Here is a 17,662-nt window from a genome sequence, read left to right on the forward strand (position 1 = left end):
TGACACGACATATGATCAATGTTGAATTTTAATGCGGGTTTTTCGACAGGCGAAATATCGCTAGATGGCGTTAGTATCGTGTTGTCTAATTGACATTTCTGTCACGCTTGTGATTGGATAAATATCTAAATGAGGCAATCGCAAGCAAGACTGAAACGTCAAATGGAGCTCATGATACTAACGCCATCTAACGTCATTTCACCTATCGAAAAACCCTAATTACTTTTGTTTCTCTATCTATGCCATTAATGATCCAAACTACATGCAAAACATCAGAAACTGCCATTATTAACACCATCTAGCGCTTTTTATTATTATTTTCTACTGAATAATTTGAACAATTCAGTAAATAGATGCCACTGTACAACACCCTACTAACCAACAGATGGCGTTGCGCTACCAGACTCTAACCTCTAAAACTGCAACGTTCCAGGATGCGGTAGCCGCGGCGAGCGGGCAAGCAGCAGCCCAGCTCCAACAAATGGCCTCGTCGCTCGGGGAACTATCACAAGCGGACCTGTCAAACATCGTCGGGGGGCTGACGTTGGAAAACGACGTCACAGAGGCTGCTGACCCCGACGACATACTAAAACAGCTCGGGGAAACCGCCTTTGACAATTTTGACACGTTTTTTACGGATTTGACAAATGCTACAGCAGTGCCGCCTATTGAGATTAAGGTGAGTTTTTAGTTGTTTCACTTAAATCACGATAGATGACAATGTCATATTTGAACGTGCGTCATGACAGTTATATGAAATTTGAGAAGGAATACCGCGGTATCGACATGTAACATTTTTTTGCATGGATTCTATACAAGACCATTCTACCATTTTTCTTGCTATGTTTAACCCAATCATTCTCGTGTTCCAGCAAGAGGAGAACAACAACATCTCCTCGCCCGGGTCAAGCAACCTCCAAAACTCGTACTACCAACCTAACCAACTGCTTCCAAACAACGGGCAACAACGGTTGCAGCAGCTACTTCGCTCGGGTAGCGGTATCAACAACCGCTACAACATCGCCTCGGCCAACCCGCTGCTCGCTGAGAAGCTGGCGGCGACATCTAGCGGCATAAAGCAAGAACCACTCAGCTCGGAATACAATGGTACGAGTATGAATTATGGAAACGCTTCGCCCATGCAGCGGGTGCCATCGGGAAAGCCGCAAGTGCATGACGCTGGCGGCGGTAAAGGTAGGTGTTTTGGTTAAACTAGACAGTTTTAAAGCGAATTTAGCTGTAAATCTGTTCGATTTTACCTAAATTCGAAACAAGCTGTAGGTTCATGACAGTTACGACCGTAACAAAAATTAGTTCGTATTCGATTCGCTAAACCAACATTACATGCGAAGTATATAATAACGCTATCTAGCGGCAAGTAGCAGAATCAAGACGCCATGGAGACAGACTGCTACTAGCCGAGTTTCTACGTAGTTAAATAGTTTTAAACTAGGTGGCACCAGTAGGTCAAAGGTTATTCCAATTCCTAATCTTATACACATTGATGTTATACTGAACTGATCCTAAAATAAATAAACAAGCTGCTGCCTGCGGCTTCGTCTGCGAAGAATTCATTTATTGCGTGCTTAGGAACAACTCGTTTTTTTGCGATAAAAGTTATGCTTTTATTGATTGGTCTACTAATAAGATATACGCAAAATTGTATGGGCATCTATTCAATAGTTATGGCGTGAAAGCAGAATAAACTCACATACTTAATATTCGTAGGACTACGCTTTACTATCCTCACTGCTGAAGTCTTACACAACTATAATGATATACATAGATATACTTAGTTTGAATAGTTAAGTTTTTAACTAAATGTAAACAAACTTCAGCTGCCGGATTTGGTACATTAAGGGGCTGTTGCACCATCTATTGATTAGTGTTAACTGACGGTTAAATGTGATGCCGTCTCCGTCTATTCGAACAAAACAAATAGAGACGGCATCACATTTAACCGTCACTTATCACTAATCAATGGATGGTGAAACAGCCCCTTAAGGTTCATGTTACTTATCTATCATTGTAATTAAAACTAGACTAGCGTATTTCAATACATAAATGCAAATGCTTAGATAGTTAATTTCAATATTTAAGACACCAATTGACGTTGTTTTCTTTACATTTAGTTAAATACCTATCCAAACCAAGTATAATAAATTATAATAAATGAGAGACTAAATTATACAATAGAAAAACTAAAATTGAAATTAAAAATATGTGAATGAATTAGTTCCGTGCACTTGAGGTTGCTTTTAAATTTGCTTATGAAACCTCGGCTGTATAGGTAGCGCCACGAGAGTTGAGGTCAGGCAAACAAGAACATATGTAATAAGGGCTATAGTTTTTTGTCTTCCTAGATGGCGCCGCTGTTGCATGAGGTTTTTAAGTGTGGCTTTCAAAGTCTGTTATTACGGGCGTGAAAACAAAGTATAGATTAAAAACATATTTAATACATCTTAAAACTGTACCATAATATATCGAGGAACCACGGTGTTGCGTAGTCCCGTTTTGTTCGGAAAAAAGGAGGACAAAAGTTTCCGAAAGACAAAACTGTCTCAAAACACAGACATTCACTGCCCCGGAACGCATAATTGTCATAATTAATTTCACATAATGCAAAATATTCACAAAATTGTTCTAATTATAAATAAACCCGCGTGGTGAGCCCAACAACTATGAGATTTGACATTTCGGAGACCTCACGCTACACTAGCGCCTCTAGCGGCGAATTCATACGCGATAGCCCTCATTAAAGCGTGATTTTGACATTATTATTATTATTTCATTATCCTTTTATGCCATCAGTTCTTCATGTAGCTGTGTATGTAATGATTCAGTCCAACTCTCGTGGCACTTTAACTATGTGCCGAGGCTACATCGAAATCAAAACCTATCAATAAACCAAATTAGTACTTACCCAATAAAAAATAAAACGAAGTTAATCCGAATAAGCAAAAAATGTTTTAACAAGAACAGGATAAGAGCAACACCACCTTTTGCTTAGTTAAGGTAACCACATTTTCGATCTTTCAGCTTTTAAAAATGTTAATCCAAGTTATATTAGCGCAAAATAAAAATAAAACGCTTAAATTGTTTTTGTTAGCCTTTATTTATTTGAAGAAATTTCAAGAAAAATAAGTGTACCTCTTATAGTGCTGTCATTTGTCACAGATGACTAATGTGGTGTTGGTAGCTACTCAACACTAGATGGCGCTACTAGTATCCTTTCTCACAATCGACCGCAACAAACTTATTGATGCAGACGCAACTGGCGCTACGCTCTTTACTTTCCACCAAATACGCAAGGAAAAGTTTAGTTCCTTTTTTCGCCACTAACCTCAATAAGTATGTGGTAGTAAATTGCAGCTGCTCGGATGCAGTTGCAATCTTCTATTGCTTTCGATTTCCACACGAGGAAGTGATTTTCTATTACGGACCGCTTTTACCGCCGTAGAAAGTATCGCCGCCATTTTATAGGTGAAATGACACTATTTCTAGCACGAATTGGTGTCGGATTGCGTTAATAACAAAATCTAGCAGAGTAAATTTAGATTTTAGCATACGAGTGTTTTTAGTTTGAGAGTTTCTCACCCTCTACCACAAAGATACCTCTTGTCGCAATTATATGGACATTTAAAGCTAGCAATTCAAATTCCAGTTTCGTTAGTTCCCGTAGGAATTCCCGAAGATTAAATTAGGTACTATTGCTTAAAACAACCCGCGCCATTTTGTCTCTAATTCTAGCGGTTGTGAATAACATCAGAAAATTTTAATACCCCTAAGTTTTCTTATTTTTTTATATATATAGGTACTGTGCATTTTTTTGTAAAAAGCTACAAAGTGAAATAAATATCAATGAAATACTTGACACAAATTGACCTTGTCCCAAACTAAGCGAACCTTGTACTATAGATACTAGGCAACGGATACACATACTTATAATAATATAGATAAATACATATTAATCATCCAAGGCCCGAAAACAATCATTCGTATTACTCATACAAATATTTGCCCTGGCCGGGGATCGAACCCAGGGCCTCAAGGTTGTAGTCAGGTTCTTTAACCACTTGGCCTTGGTCGTAATATGTACGTATTAGAAAACTTTAACAAAATATATCGAAGAATCGGTAAAATCATTATTATGTCATATCAAGTTTTTTTTTTTAAATATATGAATGCAGTTTTTCCTGTTACTAAAATCGATGATTCTGCAGGTGGTAGGACCTTGTGCAAGGTCCGCCCGGATTACCACCATCTTTCTCGTGAAGCGCAGTGCTTGCACTGTTGTGTTTCGGCGTGGAGAGTAAGACAGCCGGTGAAATTACTGGCACTTGAGGTATCCCACCTTAGGCCTCTAGGTTGGCAACGCATCTGCAATACCCCTGGTGTTGCAGATGTTTATGGGCGGTGGTGATCTCTTACCATCAGGAGACCCACTTGCTCGTTTGCCATCCAGTCGAATAAAAAAAAAAAGACATGGTCCCTAAGATCAGATCTTCGCATGTCTTATAGTTTTAGACTTTCCCATACTGACCGATCTAAATGAGCCATCCTGTATACTCTTAGTGTTTCAATACTATCGCAATATCGTTATTATTTATTTATGTAATATAACTACCGTAAGCTGCTTCAATTTTGCCCTCTGGCCCCAACATTGCCTGATTCGATATAGAGTCGATAACTTAGCACCCTTTAGGTTTTTAAACTTTTGTCTCCTCGTAATTATAAGTCCCGTGTAGATAAAAGTTTAAAACCTATAAGAGTCCTAAGTTATCGACTCAAAATCAACTCAGGCAATGTTGGGGCCAGAGGGCAAAGTTGAAGCAGTTTACGTTATATGATTTTATAAACATGTCAGAGAGGAAAGGAAAGCTTCTATAACACTGACTTTCCACCATTCCAAGCTCGGCTTCTAACAACCTATAAACTAGGATTGGTCTCTCTAGTAATTATAATAGGCTGCTTGGTATTTTATTACCAACTGGAAAACACTGTGTATATCTGTTACTTCTGTGACTATTATGCACTTGAGTTCAGCGGACATAAGATAATATTTTTCCACTGTTTCCAATTTAATTAATTTCGGGTTACATATACTTTATTCTCAAAGTGAGTCTTTATTCTTAAGTGAGCCGTGGTGGCCTAGTGGTTTGACCTATCGCCTCTCATACAGAGGGTCGTGGGTTCAAACCCCGGCTCGCACCTCTGAGCTTTTCGAAATTCATGTGCGGAATTACATTTGAAATTTACCACGAGCTTTGCGGTGAAGGAAAGCATCGTGAGGAAACCTGCACAAACCTGCGAAGCAATACAATGGTGCGTGTGAAGTTCCCAATCCGCACTGGGCCCGCGTGGGAACTATGGCCCAAGCCCTCTTGTTCTGAGAGGAGGCCTGTGCCCAGCAGTGGGACGTATATAGGCTGGGATGATGATGATGACTCTCAAAATAATTACATTAAATTCACTTATAAATATGAGAATATTTAAACAATTTGAATAAATATTAGAGCATGCGGCACACGACAATATATATATTTAAATAAAAACATAACAAAGCAAACGGGTGTGAAATGCGAATGAATTGTACAAAGAAGGTAGATTTACACAGTGATCTTTTAATCTATTTAATAGAAATAAAATGAAAAATTATTTATTGATTGCCACAACATAATTACATAATTTAAATAACCTGTATCTCCTAGAGTATTGATCGTAGAGCAAAAATGAATATTACTAAATATGTAGAAAATTTTATGTAGAAACTCTTGTCTGAAGTAATCATAATGCTATTAGTACAAATACTCGAGATATGAGGAAAAACGTGAAACCCCCGTCTTACACCCTCAGCCCACACTTGAGAACTTTTTAGTATGTTCATCTGGATACCGCAAGGTATAACTGTATCAATTTTCAAAACTACACGATTTTCCCCCCTGATTTTATTAATTTTCTCACCCTAATAAATGAATATTATTGCCGTTTTTTTATTTTGTTGTCGATTTCTTTTTCTCAGATTTCAATGCAACTTGGTGAATTGGTAAAGTACGTAAGTTCTGACTATAGTAAGCCCAATTTCACACTGTTTCCTACAAATTTTTCCATATTACACAAAATGTATGGAAGTTTCGTAACTAAACTGAAAATTAATAAAATGAGGAACTCAAAATGAAAAAAAAAAGACAACAAAATAAAAAATGGCCCATCAATCAAATTCAGTACCTACAAGATCAGAAAATTGGTAATAAACCAGCTAAGTTCCGGTACTGGGTACCGATCTCAGCGAGTCCTGGACACATGGCAGCATGCACCCAGCGCTGATTTTCAGACCGGCTTCTTTAGCGAAGGCTAATTTGACTTAGACGTAGATTTGACGATTAATAGGGATTTTGACACCACCAATCAATTGACGTACTTTTTATGAGCTGTCAAAACACAATTCTCCCATAGAGCTTGAATGGAAATAGCATTTATTTATTTTAAAGCAACAAGAAATCTAATTTTTCAGTTAATTCTAAATTAATCTGGTTTTCAGGGCTAACATAAAGCGTTTTGTTACTGGAGTCGTGTCTTTGAATTATTTTTTAATGGTGTCAACATCCCTATTGTATAACATTTATAATAATAACAATAAAATTAATTATGCGCTTAAAAAAATAGACATAAATTATGCAACATTTAAGTAGGCTGTGCCTGTATCTTGAAAACCTGGAGTGCAATTTAGAGACATAGTTGGGAATATAAGAAATTAGCCGTATTTTGTTATCATTATAACAAACATATTAGGGCATTTGCAGAAAAAAGTGTACCCTGTACTTTTTTAACCTAACAAATTTTGAGTTATAATTGGGGTATTATTCATACAAATATCTGCCCCGGCCGGGAATCGAACCCGGGACCTCAAGGCTCGTAGTCAGGTTCTCTAACCACTAGGCCATCCGGTCGTCAAGAGATTATGTCCGACAGTTGAATTAAAACTCCGTGAATTCTTCCCGTTTGAATTCCCAAACGTTACATAAGTATGGTGGTATTTAAAACCACCGTACCAAATTTCATGACTCTACACACAGGGCTGAATTTTCGAGATTTTAAACTCGTGGGATTATCGTGTTAAAAGGTAACCTATGTATTATTTAATCTAGATTCTAGACGTCCAGCTATATACGTACCACATCATCCAAATCTGTCCAGCAGCTTTAGCGTGATGGACAAACATACAGGCTCACAAACTTATACATTGTCATTTGTAATATCAGTGGAATTTTGGCGGAATTTCGACGTATTTACCTATGTAAAGTATAAGTGTGCTTGTAAGAACTAGGCTGTATACCGCTGGCAGGTGGTAAAACTGACCACCTGGCAGGTTAGATTGACAGCGATGCAGATTGCTCCCGATAGCCTAAGCGGCTGGTGCCATTTTATGTAAATCTATTTATAAGTACTACCAAGTTCTAAAATAAAATATAATTAATTAATGATTGAAGAAGTTATTTATTTCATAACAGTTTAAAGTCACGCGCGTTGATCCCCAGTACCTAAGCTCTTACTAAGTTACAGTCCCCACAAGTGGTGGAGTTAGGCGCGGTCGGTGTACTTTTTATGTTTTAGCTATCGCTTCAGAGGACGACGGAGTACCGCAGCGATTCCAGCGGTATACAGCCTAGTTCCTACACTACATACCTAAGTAATTTGCAAAAAAAACCTATTTTATATACCTAGGTACAGGCGCACTGAAAAAAAATTTGCAAACAGTAACAATTGTTGCTGGCTTGTAACATAACTTGAGTGACTACAAAACCCCTCCGGCGTCTTACGTCAAAGTCGTAAAATGTCCAGGTGTCCAGGTTGTAGAATGACCAGGTAATACAATGACAAGATCTTAAAATAACCAGGTGGTAGAATGACAAGATCGTAAAATAACCAGGTAGTAGAATGTCAAGGTCGTAAAGGGGTAAGTAGCTAAAAGTTAGGTGATGTCTTACAAAATCAGTTTTCAATATTAGCATTATTATGGTTCCTAATTAGTAAATTTTAGCTAAATATCAAATAGTTCAGCTGTCCTTTTTTTGTCGGTTAATAATTCATAACTACCTACTTAGTAGCTTTTAGTTTGTCGGTAAGCAGAAACATACCCCGTACTCCCTAGGGCACCAAATCATGGGTTAACGGAAGCACTCGAGCGAGTTTTTATAATACATTTTAACGAACTTAATGGCTTTATAAAAAGGCGGCGTGTTTTAAACATGCTTTTTTGCACACATTTGCTATCGGAGCAAGTTTAGTAATGTTGTACGGGTAGGCCCTGATATGCCAAATTTGAACTTCGTATCTTGCCGTTCCGCTGATGCTTATATTATTCAATACTAGAGTGAGAGGGACGGTACGATACAAACATTAGAAAGAAGGTAAGCGATCTTGACGTGTCTTTTTATTCAAAAACACTTTTGTAAAATAATTCGCAGCAAATATGTAACAATTAGCAAGGACATATGATCATTTACATGCTTTTGGTATCATAAAGTAATAGTTATTGTTTTTTTTAAAACGTTTTTCAATAAAAAGACTCATCATTGTTTACCCTTTTTGTAATGCTAAAAAAACGAAGTATAGTTGGGGGAGAAAAGTCGAGTGGCGACCACGAACCGGAAGACGAAGCGTTGGCAGGCTTACGTGCACTAACTGAGTTGCGGGCGGGTGGTTGCAAATGGCGATTTGTCATTGTATTTATTAGTATTTCTGATTGCAACTTGGGGATCTTTAAAAACAATCCTACTCATTTTTGTTACTTTGGCCATATTGATCTTTTGCAGTTGGCTGTACATTAGGAATAAGAGAAGAATTAAAGCTAAGTAGGGCATTAAGAAGTGACACAGTAATATTCTGCCTTGACACAAAATTTTGCACAAACAATTCGAAATAAAGCAAGTATACCAGGAAACGTTACTTGTTTGTTCTTCCTGTAATAGATACTTATATAATATATAAACAGGATAAAGTAGGTACATACTTAACTCGTAAAATGTTTTAAAAATAAGCGAGAAAATTTGCTTTAAAATCTCATTTTTGCTATTATATTTTTTCTTTTATAAATAATAGGTTAAAGCCGCAGGCAACTATACAATAAAAAGTTGTAAAACCCCTGACTTTGTCACTTCAAAGTTCAATATCTCGAAAAACGCTGAACCAATTTAGATAAAACTTGTCTTATAACCATCACTAGAAAACCTGCTTTTAAACAAAAAAACCGCGTTCAAATCAGTCCACCCGTTTAAGAGGTTCGATGGCACAGACAGACAGACAGACAGACACACAGACACACATAGCGATCAAACTTATAACACCCCTTTTTGCGTCGGGGGTTATTTAACAATAACCTAACGAACAAAAAGTTGTAAGACCCCCGACTTTGTCACTTCAAAGTTCAATATCACAAAAACGGCTAAACGGATTTTGATGAAACATGTCTAAGAACTAGCGCTAGAAAACCTGATTTCAAATAAAAATAACCGCATTCAAATTTCTCCAACCGTTTAAGAGCTACAGTGCCACAGACAGACAGACAGCGGTCAAAAGTATAACACTCCTAGCTCTTTTCGCGTCATCGCGACATCACACCTAAGTACACTTTTTAATAAGAATTAAATGCGATAATATACCTGAGGGACCATTCGATCATCATGCATATAAAATAAGAGACAGCCGTCACAAATATCAGATGAAAAAAAAAAAGCACTAAAATTGGGTCAATTAACTTTTCAGGTGCAATTGCAGGCTTCTTAATCTAAGTTTAAGTGGTCTTAAGCCCTGTCGGATCCATACAAGAACTGTCAGTTTGAGCCTTAACTTTAGATTTAAAAAAAAACTACAAGACGTCCTCAGTGTATGTAAGTAAGTACTTACCTATGTTATCCTCTCCCTGCCTTAAAACTGCGACAACGAACATTTAGTGGATTTGTAGCCCTTAAAATCATTATTTTAATAGGTAACTCAGATTAAATATAATGACCCGGATAACTCAAGTCTTAAATCGAGTTTAGCTCGACATGTTTCGGGCTAATCCGTAGCCCTTCGTCTTCGGAGCAACGTTTCGGAGCAAAGTTTGCTCCGAAGACGAAGGGCTACGGATTAGCCCGAAACATGTCGAGCTAAACTCGATTTAAGACGTGAGTTATCCGGGTCATTATATTTAATATGAGTGAGTCTCACGGTAGTTTCAGGTAACTCAGATGTTACCATGGCAACAACCTACAGCATAAAGTTGATTAACTCTATTCCCCAAATAATGAATAAGCATTTTCCCAGACTAAGACCAAGCTAGATCGATTTGACATCCCCGACAACCCCCACATACCTTTCATCTAAATCGTTGGAGTTTATATAGGTACAAGAATTGCTCGTTTATAGGTATCCGATATATTTGAAAGAAAAAGAAAGAAAGAAAGAAAGAAAAGTTTATTTTGGCTCCAAAAAGTACCACCTAAAACTAAGACTAGAACTAGCACTAAAACTATGTTACTAGGTGGCACGGCAGGATACCAAAAAGGGTCTCCACTCAGCATGTGTTGCCGCACATTATGTGCAGTAACGCTGGTTTTCTGTGGAGCCCAACCGTTAAATAAACATGTATGCATGAGCCAGTTCCTTTGCCCCAGTGAGACGGAGAAAAAAAAAATAATTTGCAATTTGTAATGCCTTGTATAGGCTAGCAACCTGTCACTATTGTACCGTCAAACTTAAAGCCTAAAATTGCTTAAAGTGGCTCCGAAGCGGTTACGTTTCGTGTGCTCTGCCTATCCCATTTGGGAATACAGGCGTGATGTTTTTGTGTGTGTGTGTGTGTGGTATAGTTATGTCGACGGTCAGTGTTGGTTTCTACTGTCCCGGGTGCGGCGTCAACCACCTTTCTGAGGGCACTCGCCACTCACGCGGGGCTCAAGGCGACTCTTGCGCAATTGGAGCGATGTCAAGATGCTCTACGTCTTAAACTAATTCATGACTTTTGACATATCAAGTGACGTTCACTTATCGACTACCTAATCATATCGATATCGATATTAGACTTTTTTTTTATAGAGCATCTAATGAAACACTTGTTAGCACTACGACAGAATTTGAACATGAAATTGAGAAAAACACTGAAATTAAATTATTAAATCAGAAATTTTCAACTATTCATGGAATATGATTTATTAAGAAATATTAAGAAAATACAAAATATCCATAGGACTAAAACTACTGTTAAATTAAAATAACTGAAACTAAAACTTTAATTAAAAAAAGCATTCCCGCGTTGAACTGCGATTGAGATTCTTTGCGCGAGAAAGCTGCCGGGAGCTTTCCGTCACTATTCATTGTTTTTATTGCAGGTATATTTCACATTTTCAACTGCTCGCAAGTTATCTCGGACGAGATTGTTGTTTAAAGACAGGGCCACCTGTTGTTTACCTCTACTTTTAATCTTCTTTAATACTTTGTATATCGATAATGTATATCGGAATTCGATTAGTAAGAAGTCACTATCACAAGTCAAAAGTGTCACGAATTTTTCCTATGTATACATATCTCAGGTTGCTTATTTCTACTACGCTACTTAAGCAGCAGCACTAGCGACCTCTATGTTTCGTCGACAGACGTCACACTCTTTCGGAACTAACCGCTCACCCAGACAAGAGATGTCGCTACTAAGCAATCAAATTATGATTGGTGTTTGGAGTCTTTTTTGAAATACAAACAACAATTTCCTTTTTTTTTGAAATCATAACTCTAAAAGTTCTCGTTTTAAAATAAAGTCATTGTTTTTAGTTCATTGATGTGGACCTCCGTGAAATTACGTCTGATTCAATAAAGGAACTAAATAAAAGCTTGTAAATATACTCAGCGGCAAAACATTTGGCCCACCCTTCATACAAAATTACCGATTCTGCATACATTTGAGGGTCAGATTTGGGACTAGGTCAATTGGTCTCAAGTGTCCCAAAGTCAAAGGTGTTTTATTTGTGAAACATACGTGATGGCTGCATAAATACAGAGATGTTACATTTGCCGCGATATTTATTAATTTACTAGCTTTTGCACGCGGCTTCGCCCCCGTTGTAATTTTCTTTTTTTTTTGTTATTTTTTTTCTTCCATAAAAACCTTCTTCTGACAATAAGGAACATAACAAAAATGGAATTAGCAAAATCGGTATATAATAGAAGATTTATATTTTATTTATTTATTAAGTAGAGCATCTATCCGTTCCACATGCGTACGCGCATCTTTCCAGCGCTGACATAACACACGCTCGAACCGGGTCACGGCTGTGCGCAGATTGCGGATGCTTGGTAAAAGCGAGCGCTAGCGCTCATTGAAGTTAAATGGGGTTTCTGAGTGTGAAATTTACCTATACCCGTGTTATCGATATTCGAATAATATAGCTGTTCGATTGTAAAAACATAGCACCGGCGGCCTTACGATAGTGTCGATAACTCGAAGGGCGATACAGCAGGGCCACTACGAAACTCGAAGTTCGTGTCGTGCGACTATTTAATACGAGAGCGAGAGGGACGGTACGATATGAACTTCGAGCTTCGTAGTAGCCGTGCTGATCTATTGAATAATGTATTTCCATCGTGTGAAATAAATAATTAGTAGGTAATAATTAGTATTTTGTTGGGTAATTTCATATTTGGGCGTTTTCAAAAAAAGTGTACCCTTCCCTATTTTTTGAAATTTTGGAAAAATATAGGTTTTCCTACTCAGAATCAAGAGCACAATCCATTCCGATCGTTTAAAAAAAATCCCCACATGTTTCCCCCAAAACCATATTTAAAAAAAAAGAGCACTTTTTTTGAAAACGCCCATTTATCTTGCTATTTCAATTAGCTCCATAAATATATGCGAACTTTCGCTACAAAATACGTTTACATAACATTATTCACTATACTTCGTTTTTTTAGCATTAGAAAAAGGGTATACAATCTTTACTAGGCTTTTATTTAGACGACCGTATGGCCAAGTGGTTAGAGAACCTGACTAATGAATGGGTTCCATTCCCGGCCACGGCAGATATTTGTATGAATAATACGAAAGTTTATTCTCGGGTCTTGGATGTTTAATATGTATTTATCAATATAAGTAAGTATGTTTATCCGTTGCCTAGTATACATAGTACAAGCTTTGCTTAGTTTGGGACTAGGTCAATGAGGGCTATCGTTTTTTGTCTCACTAGATGGCGCACTGTTGCGTGAGGTTTTTAAGTGTGGCTTTCAAAGTCTGTTATTACGGGCGCGAAAACAAAGTTTAGATTAAAATCATATTTAATACACCTTAAAACCGTACCATATAAATATCGAGCATGCCACAATGTTGCATAGTCCCTGTTTTGTTCGGAAAAAAGGGAGGACAAAGGTTTCCGAAAGACAAAAGTCAAAACTGTCTCATAACACAGACATTAATTGCCCCGGAACGCATATTTGCCATAATTAATTTCAGATATTGCAAAATATTCACAAAATTATTCTAATTATAAATAATCCCGCGTAGCTCACCGAAAAACTATGAGATTTGACATTTCAGAGACCTCACGCTACACTAGCGCCTCTAGCGGCGAATTCATTCGCGATAGCCCTCATTGGTGTCGTTATTTATATTTATTTATTTATTTGAAAAACTTAAAAAAAAACAGTAAGTGTTACTTATATGATGCCAAAAGCATGTCAATTATCACATGTCCTTGCTAATTGCCACATATGTGCTGTAACTTATTTTTCAAAAGTGTTTTTCAATAAAAATACACAACAATGCAATGCAATGACCGACAGACATGGCGAAACTAAAAGGGTTCCGTTTTTGCCATTTTGGGTACGGATCCAAAAAAAGTCCTTTCGCTGGGATATCCGAGGTTTCAGTTATTTGATTAACAGCTTGTATATTCTGGCCAACTCATCTCGTAATGGCGGCGGTAACAGTTTCCAGTTAATACCAATTAAATTATGTATGTCACGGTCGAATAGCTAGATTCCTATACGAAAATAAGTGACAGCATAACGAGGAAAATGACCGCCCGCGAATGACGCATTCATGTATGAATGAATGGGTTTGTTTTGACAGAACGGTTTTTTTTTAATTAAGTAGACTTAGGCACAGCCGTCTTCAGCCATACGGGGGCACACAAGAACTTGGGACGTTTTTGGAAATTAAAGGAAGTGATTGATGCTTTCTTTCTGCTGTGAATATGCTACCACAAAATGAAATAAACATATACAGGGTGTTTGGCAGATGGATGGATGCACATGTGTAAATAGATAGGGCCATATGCAACGTGGTCGAGCATAAAAAAATCATTTGGACCCAAAGATATTTTTAAAGATATTTTTTTATTTTTATTTTTGAAATATTACTTTTTCATGATTTAATAGTTCATTGTGTAATAGGGTAAATAGTCAATTACGGGCCACCGTTTATTAACTGATCACCTTACACTAAAACTAATTCTAGTCCCCTGTAAACAGAAGAGCAAGTTTTCATTAAAATCGAGCGTCCCTCTCTAAAATCTAAGCCGGTGGGTGGAAAAATTTGAAAAAATTCAGGATGGTAGTAAATATATCAAACTTACAAGGAAAACTAAAACGGTTAAGTTTTCTTGACAATTATTAGTAGGTAGTTTAACAGTAACTAGCAGCCTAAGGTATAAAATATACCTAAACTTGGAATATTACGTACAAAATACGAAATCCTTAGAAAAATAATACTTAATTTTTTCGTAATCGCTACGAAGCCTTATTCCGGGCGTGTCCGACACGGTCTTGGCCGGTTTTAGTATAAAAGTAACTGGCCACCTTACTTATGCAGCAGCACTAGCGACATCTATGTTCCGCTCTCATCGATAGTGCTGCTGCATAAGTAGCGTTGTAAAAATAAGCAACCTGCATAGGAAAGAAAAAAATCGTGTCTAGATTCCTGTCCAGCGGTGGTGTAGGGGTTATAGCATGCAGCACGGATTGCCGAGGACCTGGGTTCGATTTCCAGCGCTGGTCTCTTTTTCTGTGCATCCATGTCTCAGTTTGTATTTTCGATATGGTTTCACAGGATACCATTAAGTAACAAATTTGGAGTTGAAATAAAAAATACAAAAAGACTCCCAAAAACCAATCACTATTTATAAGAGTATTTTAAAATTTATTTTTGGCCAGACTATGCTTTTAATAGAATCGGAGTAGGTGTCTTGCTATTGTTTTATCGTAATTTAGTGTCTCTAAATTTTATTTTTCGTACCCAGTTAATTTTAACTTATTGTAACTTTGTTTTTAATTAAATGTAATGATTATATGTGATTTAATTTGAATAACAACTTAAAAAAACAAACCTTACCTACCTTAACTTTAAAAATTATGACAATCGATGATTCAAACAAAAATTACTGTATGACTAGCGAAGAGTATGCGAACTTTGTTTTTAAACCACTCCCATGTATTTTAAACATTTTTTTCAAATTCGACGTATTAATTTGATAGTAGCAGTTGTCAGTAGTTAGTCAGTTTACTGTTTTATTCATAGTTATAGATCCGAAGGTGTAACATAAAAAAAACAGTGGAAGTTTATCGGCTTTTCGAATCTAGACATTTTATTTAACCGTTTGATTTCTTATCAGAAACCTTCATACAAAATCCATGTAAATAGATAAACAGCTAAGTATTTTGAAATACAAAACTGGGACACTCATTAATTTTAATCTATGGTTTCATAATAGATAATGGTATTCATGTACTACGGCCGATCGAATGTGAGTCAACGTGGAACTGTTTCACTGAAAAAAACAGTAAGATCTCATTGCCCGAGACGGGATTTCATTGTGGAACTTATTGTGAGAGCGTACTACAGCAGGTCATATCAAATGGTACATTATTCAATCTATTGAATATCACATAAGTAACGGGATTGTTTTGAATGATGGTTGAATACACTTGGGTACAGTCAGCAAAAATCAACGTTACGCATCCTTATTACGTCACGATACGGTACTAAACAACTTCTGGATTTGCCATATCCTTTGCTATTATGAGAATACAGTGTGTTATCGGCAGCCAGGGGTTTTTAAAGGGAGGTTGAAGCTAACGCATTTCTGTTTAATAAACTGGAATTCTAACTTTGTTAACTTTCTAACCATATTATTATTGCCAGCAATGTACAGAAAAGTAAATCGACAAGTGGGCCAATCAACTATTTTACGACTTTATGTCTCCTGTGGTACCGAAGTTGTCTTTGGCGTTACCAAAAAATCGTACGTACGATTTTTTACGCGGTTTACTAGGTTGAACTTACGTAGGATGGCTGTTTTCATGTACGCTATCTATTAAATTACAGAAAAAACATGTTTACCTACAAAAATCTGCAATTGTTTGTAAAATGTCGATTGGCACAAGTAAGTGTAAATAAATGACAGCCGATACTTTGATTATTACTTTGCTGTACATTGCTGGCAGTTATAATTTTGTGACAAAGTTAACAAAGTCGGAATTTTAGTTTATTAATATATTATTGGCACGGTTAAGTTACAGAAATACGTTACTTTATCCCTTACGTTACTTTAACCTCCCTTAAAAAGCTTGGCTGCCGGTAACACACTGTATACATACAAGGTACACATTGGGTGAATAAAAATTTTAGTGATGTCATTCAGTCTCGTCACTCAGGAGACCTCTGTGTTACACTTTGTTAGAAAAATGTTTGCAATTTATTGTTAGCACGCTTAGGAGGTGAGCCATGAAGCTTATGAAGGAATTGCCTTTAAACTGTCATAACTATTTCTAACTTTTAGTGGATTTGTACTCCATAAAATCCTTATACAGTTATACTTTTTGTTGGTTAGGTTATACTTTATACTTATCAACAGGCGTCCACCCGCTTCGTGAAAACGTCAGCTAGCGCAGACCCTAAGAACGTTGGAGTAAATTCTGATCGAATTAAAAAAAAAAACATTTTTTTGTAAATGGTCATCCAGCTCTTTAATGCAAACGCAATACAGAGAAAGTGTGTCGATGTTGAATCTGAAGCGCTTGTCCCCATTGAATTTCAAATGGTTCATTGCGCTGAGAGTAATGGGGGGGGGGGACTGTTTTCCACTGTGCCGTACCGAGAATACCTACAGTATCAACTTAAACTTTAGGGTTCATTAGAAATCCTTACTTACTACCTGATAGTAGCCAAAGCGCAGTGACCCAAAGTGTGCCTACTTAGATCAATTTCCCAGAATCGTTATTTCTTAGTTGCAAAATTTCCGTTCGCATTTCTTTTTCCACTATGGTTTTTTACTGAAGCTTATTTTCACAGTAGCGTTTTTTTTTCAATCAGAATCGACACAGACACAATGTCGACGGAGCTCCGCTCGCGCGGAGCTCCTACTTCTGTTTAGTTTTGGCCCTTCCGGCCGATGCAAACTTAACATAACCTAAACCTACCTATGTTTCTGTGTCGATTAAAATTGGGGGAAAATGCGATTGTGAAAATAAGATTCAGTAAAAAAAGCATATTGGGAAAAAAGCATTTGGGAAAAAAGCATTTGGGAAAAAAGCATTTGGGAAAAAAGCATTTGGGAAAAAATGCGAACGGAAATTTTGCAACTAAGAAATAACGATTCTAGGAATATGCTGTATTTCTTGTGAAAACTTCTAGAAA

At 37.1% G+C, this 17,662-nt stretch overlaps 1 protein-coding gene across 2 annotated transcripts in view; it reads left to right on the forward strand.

Moving 5' to 3' along the window:
- Positions 1 to 17,662, forward strand: part of Eip74EF (Ecdysone-induced protein E74) — a 321,891-nt gene that overhangs the window by 112,765 nt on the left and 191,464 nt on the right. The window contains exons 6-7 of one of the 2 annotated variants that reach the window (XM_074098101.1): positions 434 to 679; positions 873 to 1,194. In XM_074098101.1, coding sequence (XP_073954202.1) covers positions 434 to 679; positions 873 to 1,194 — 568 coding nt within the window. The remainder of the gene's footprint in view (positions 1 to 433; positions 680 to 872; positions 1,195 to 17,662) is intronic. The other variant, XM_074098143.1, reaches the window with a different exon arrangement.

Source organism: Choristoneura fumiferana, chromosome Z, assembly GCF_025370935.1.
Source record: "Choristoneura fumiferana chromosome Z, NRCan_CFum_1, whole genome shotgun sequence".
NCBI classification, from domain to species: domain Eukaryota; kingdom Metazoa; phylum Arthropoda; class Insecta; order Lepidoptera; family Tortricidae; genus Choristoneura; species Choristoneura fumiferana.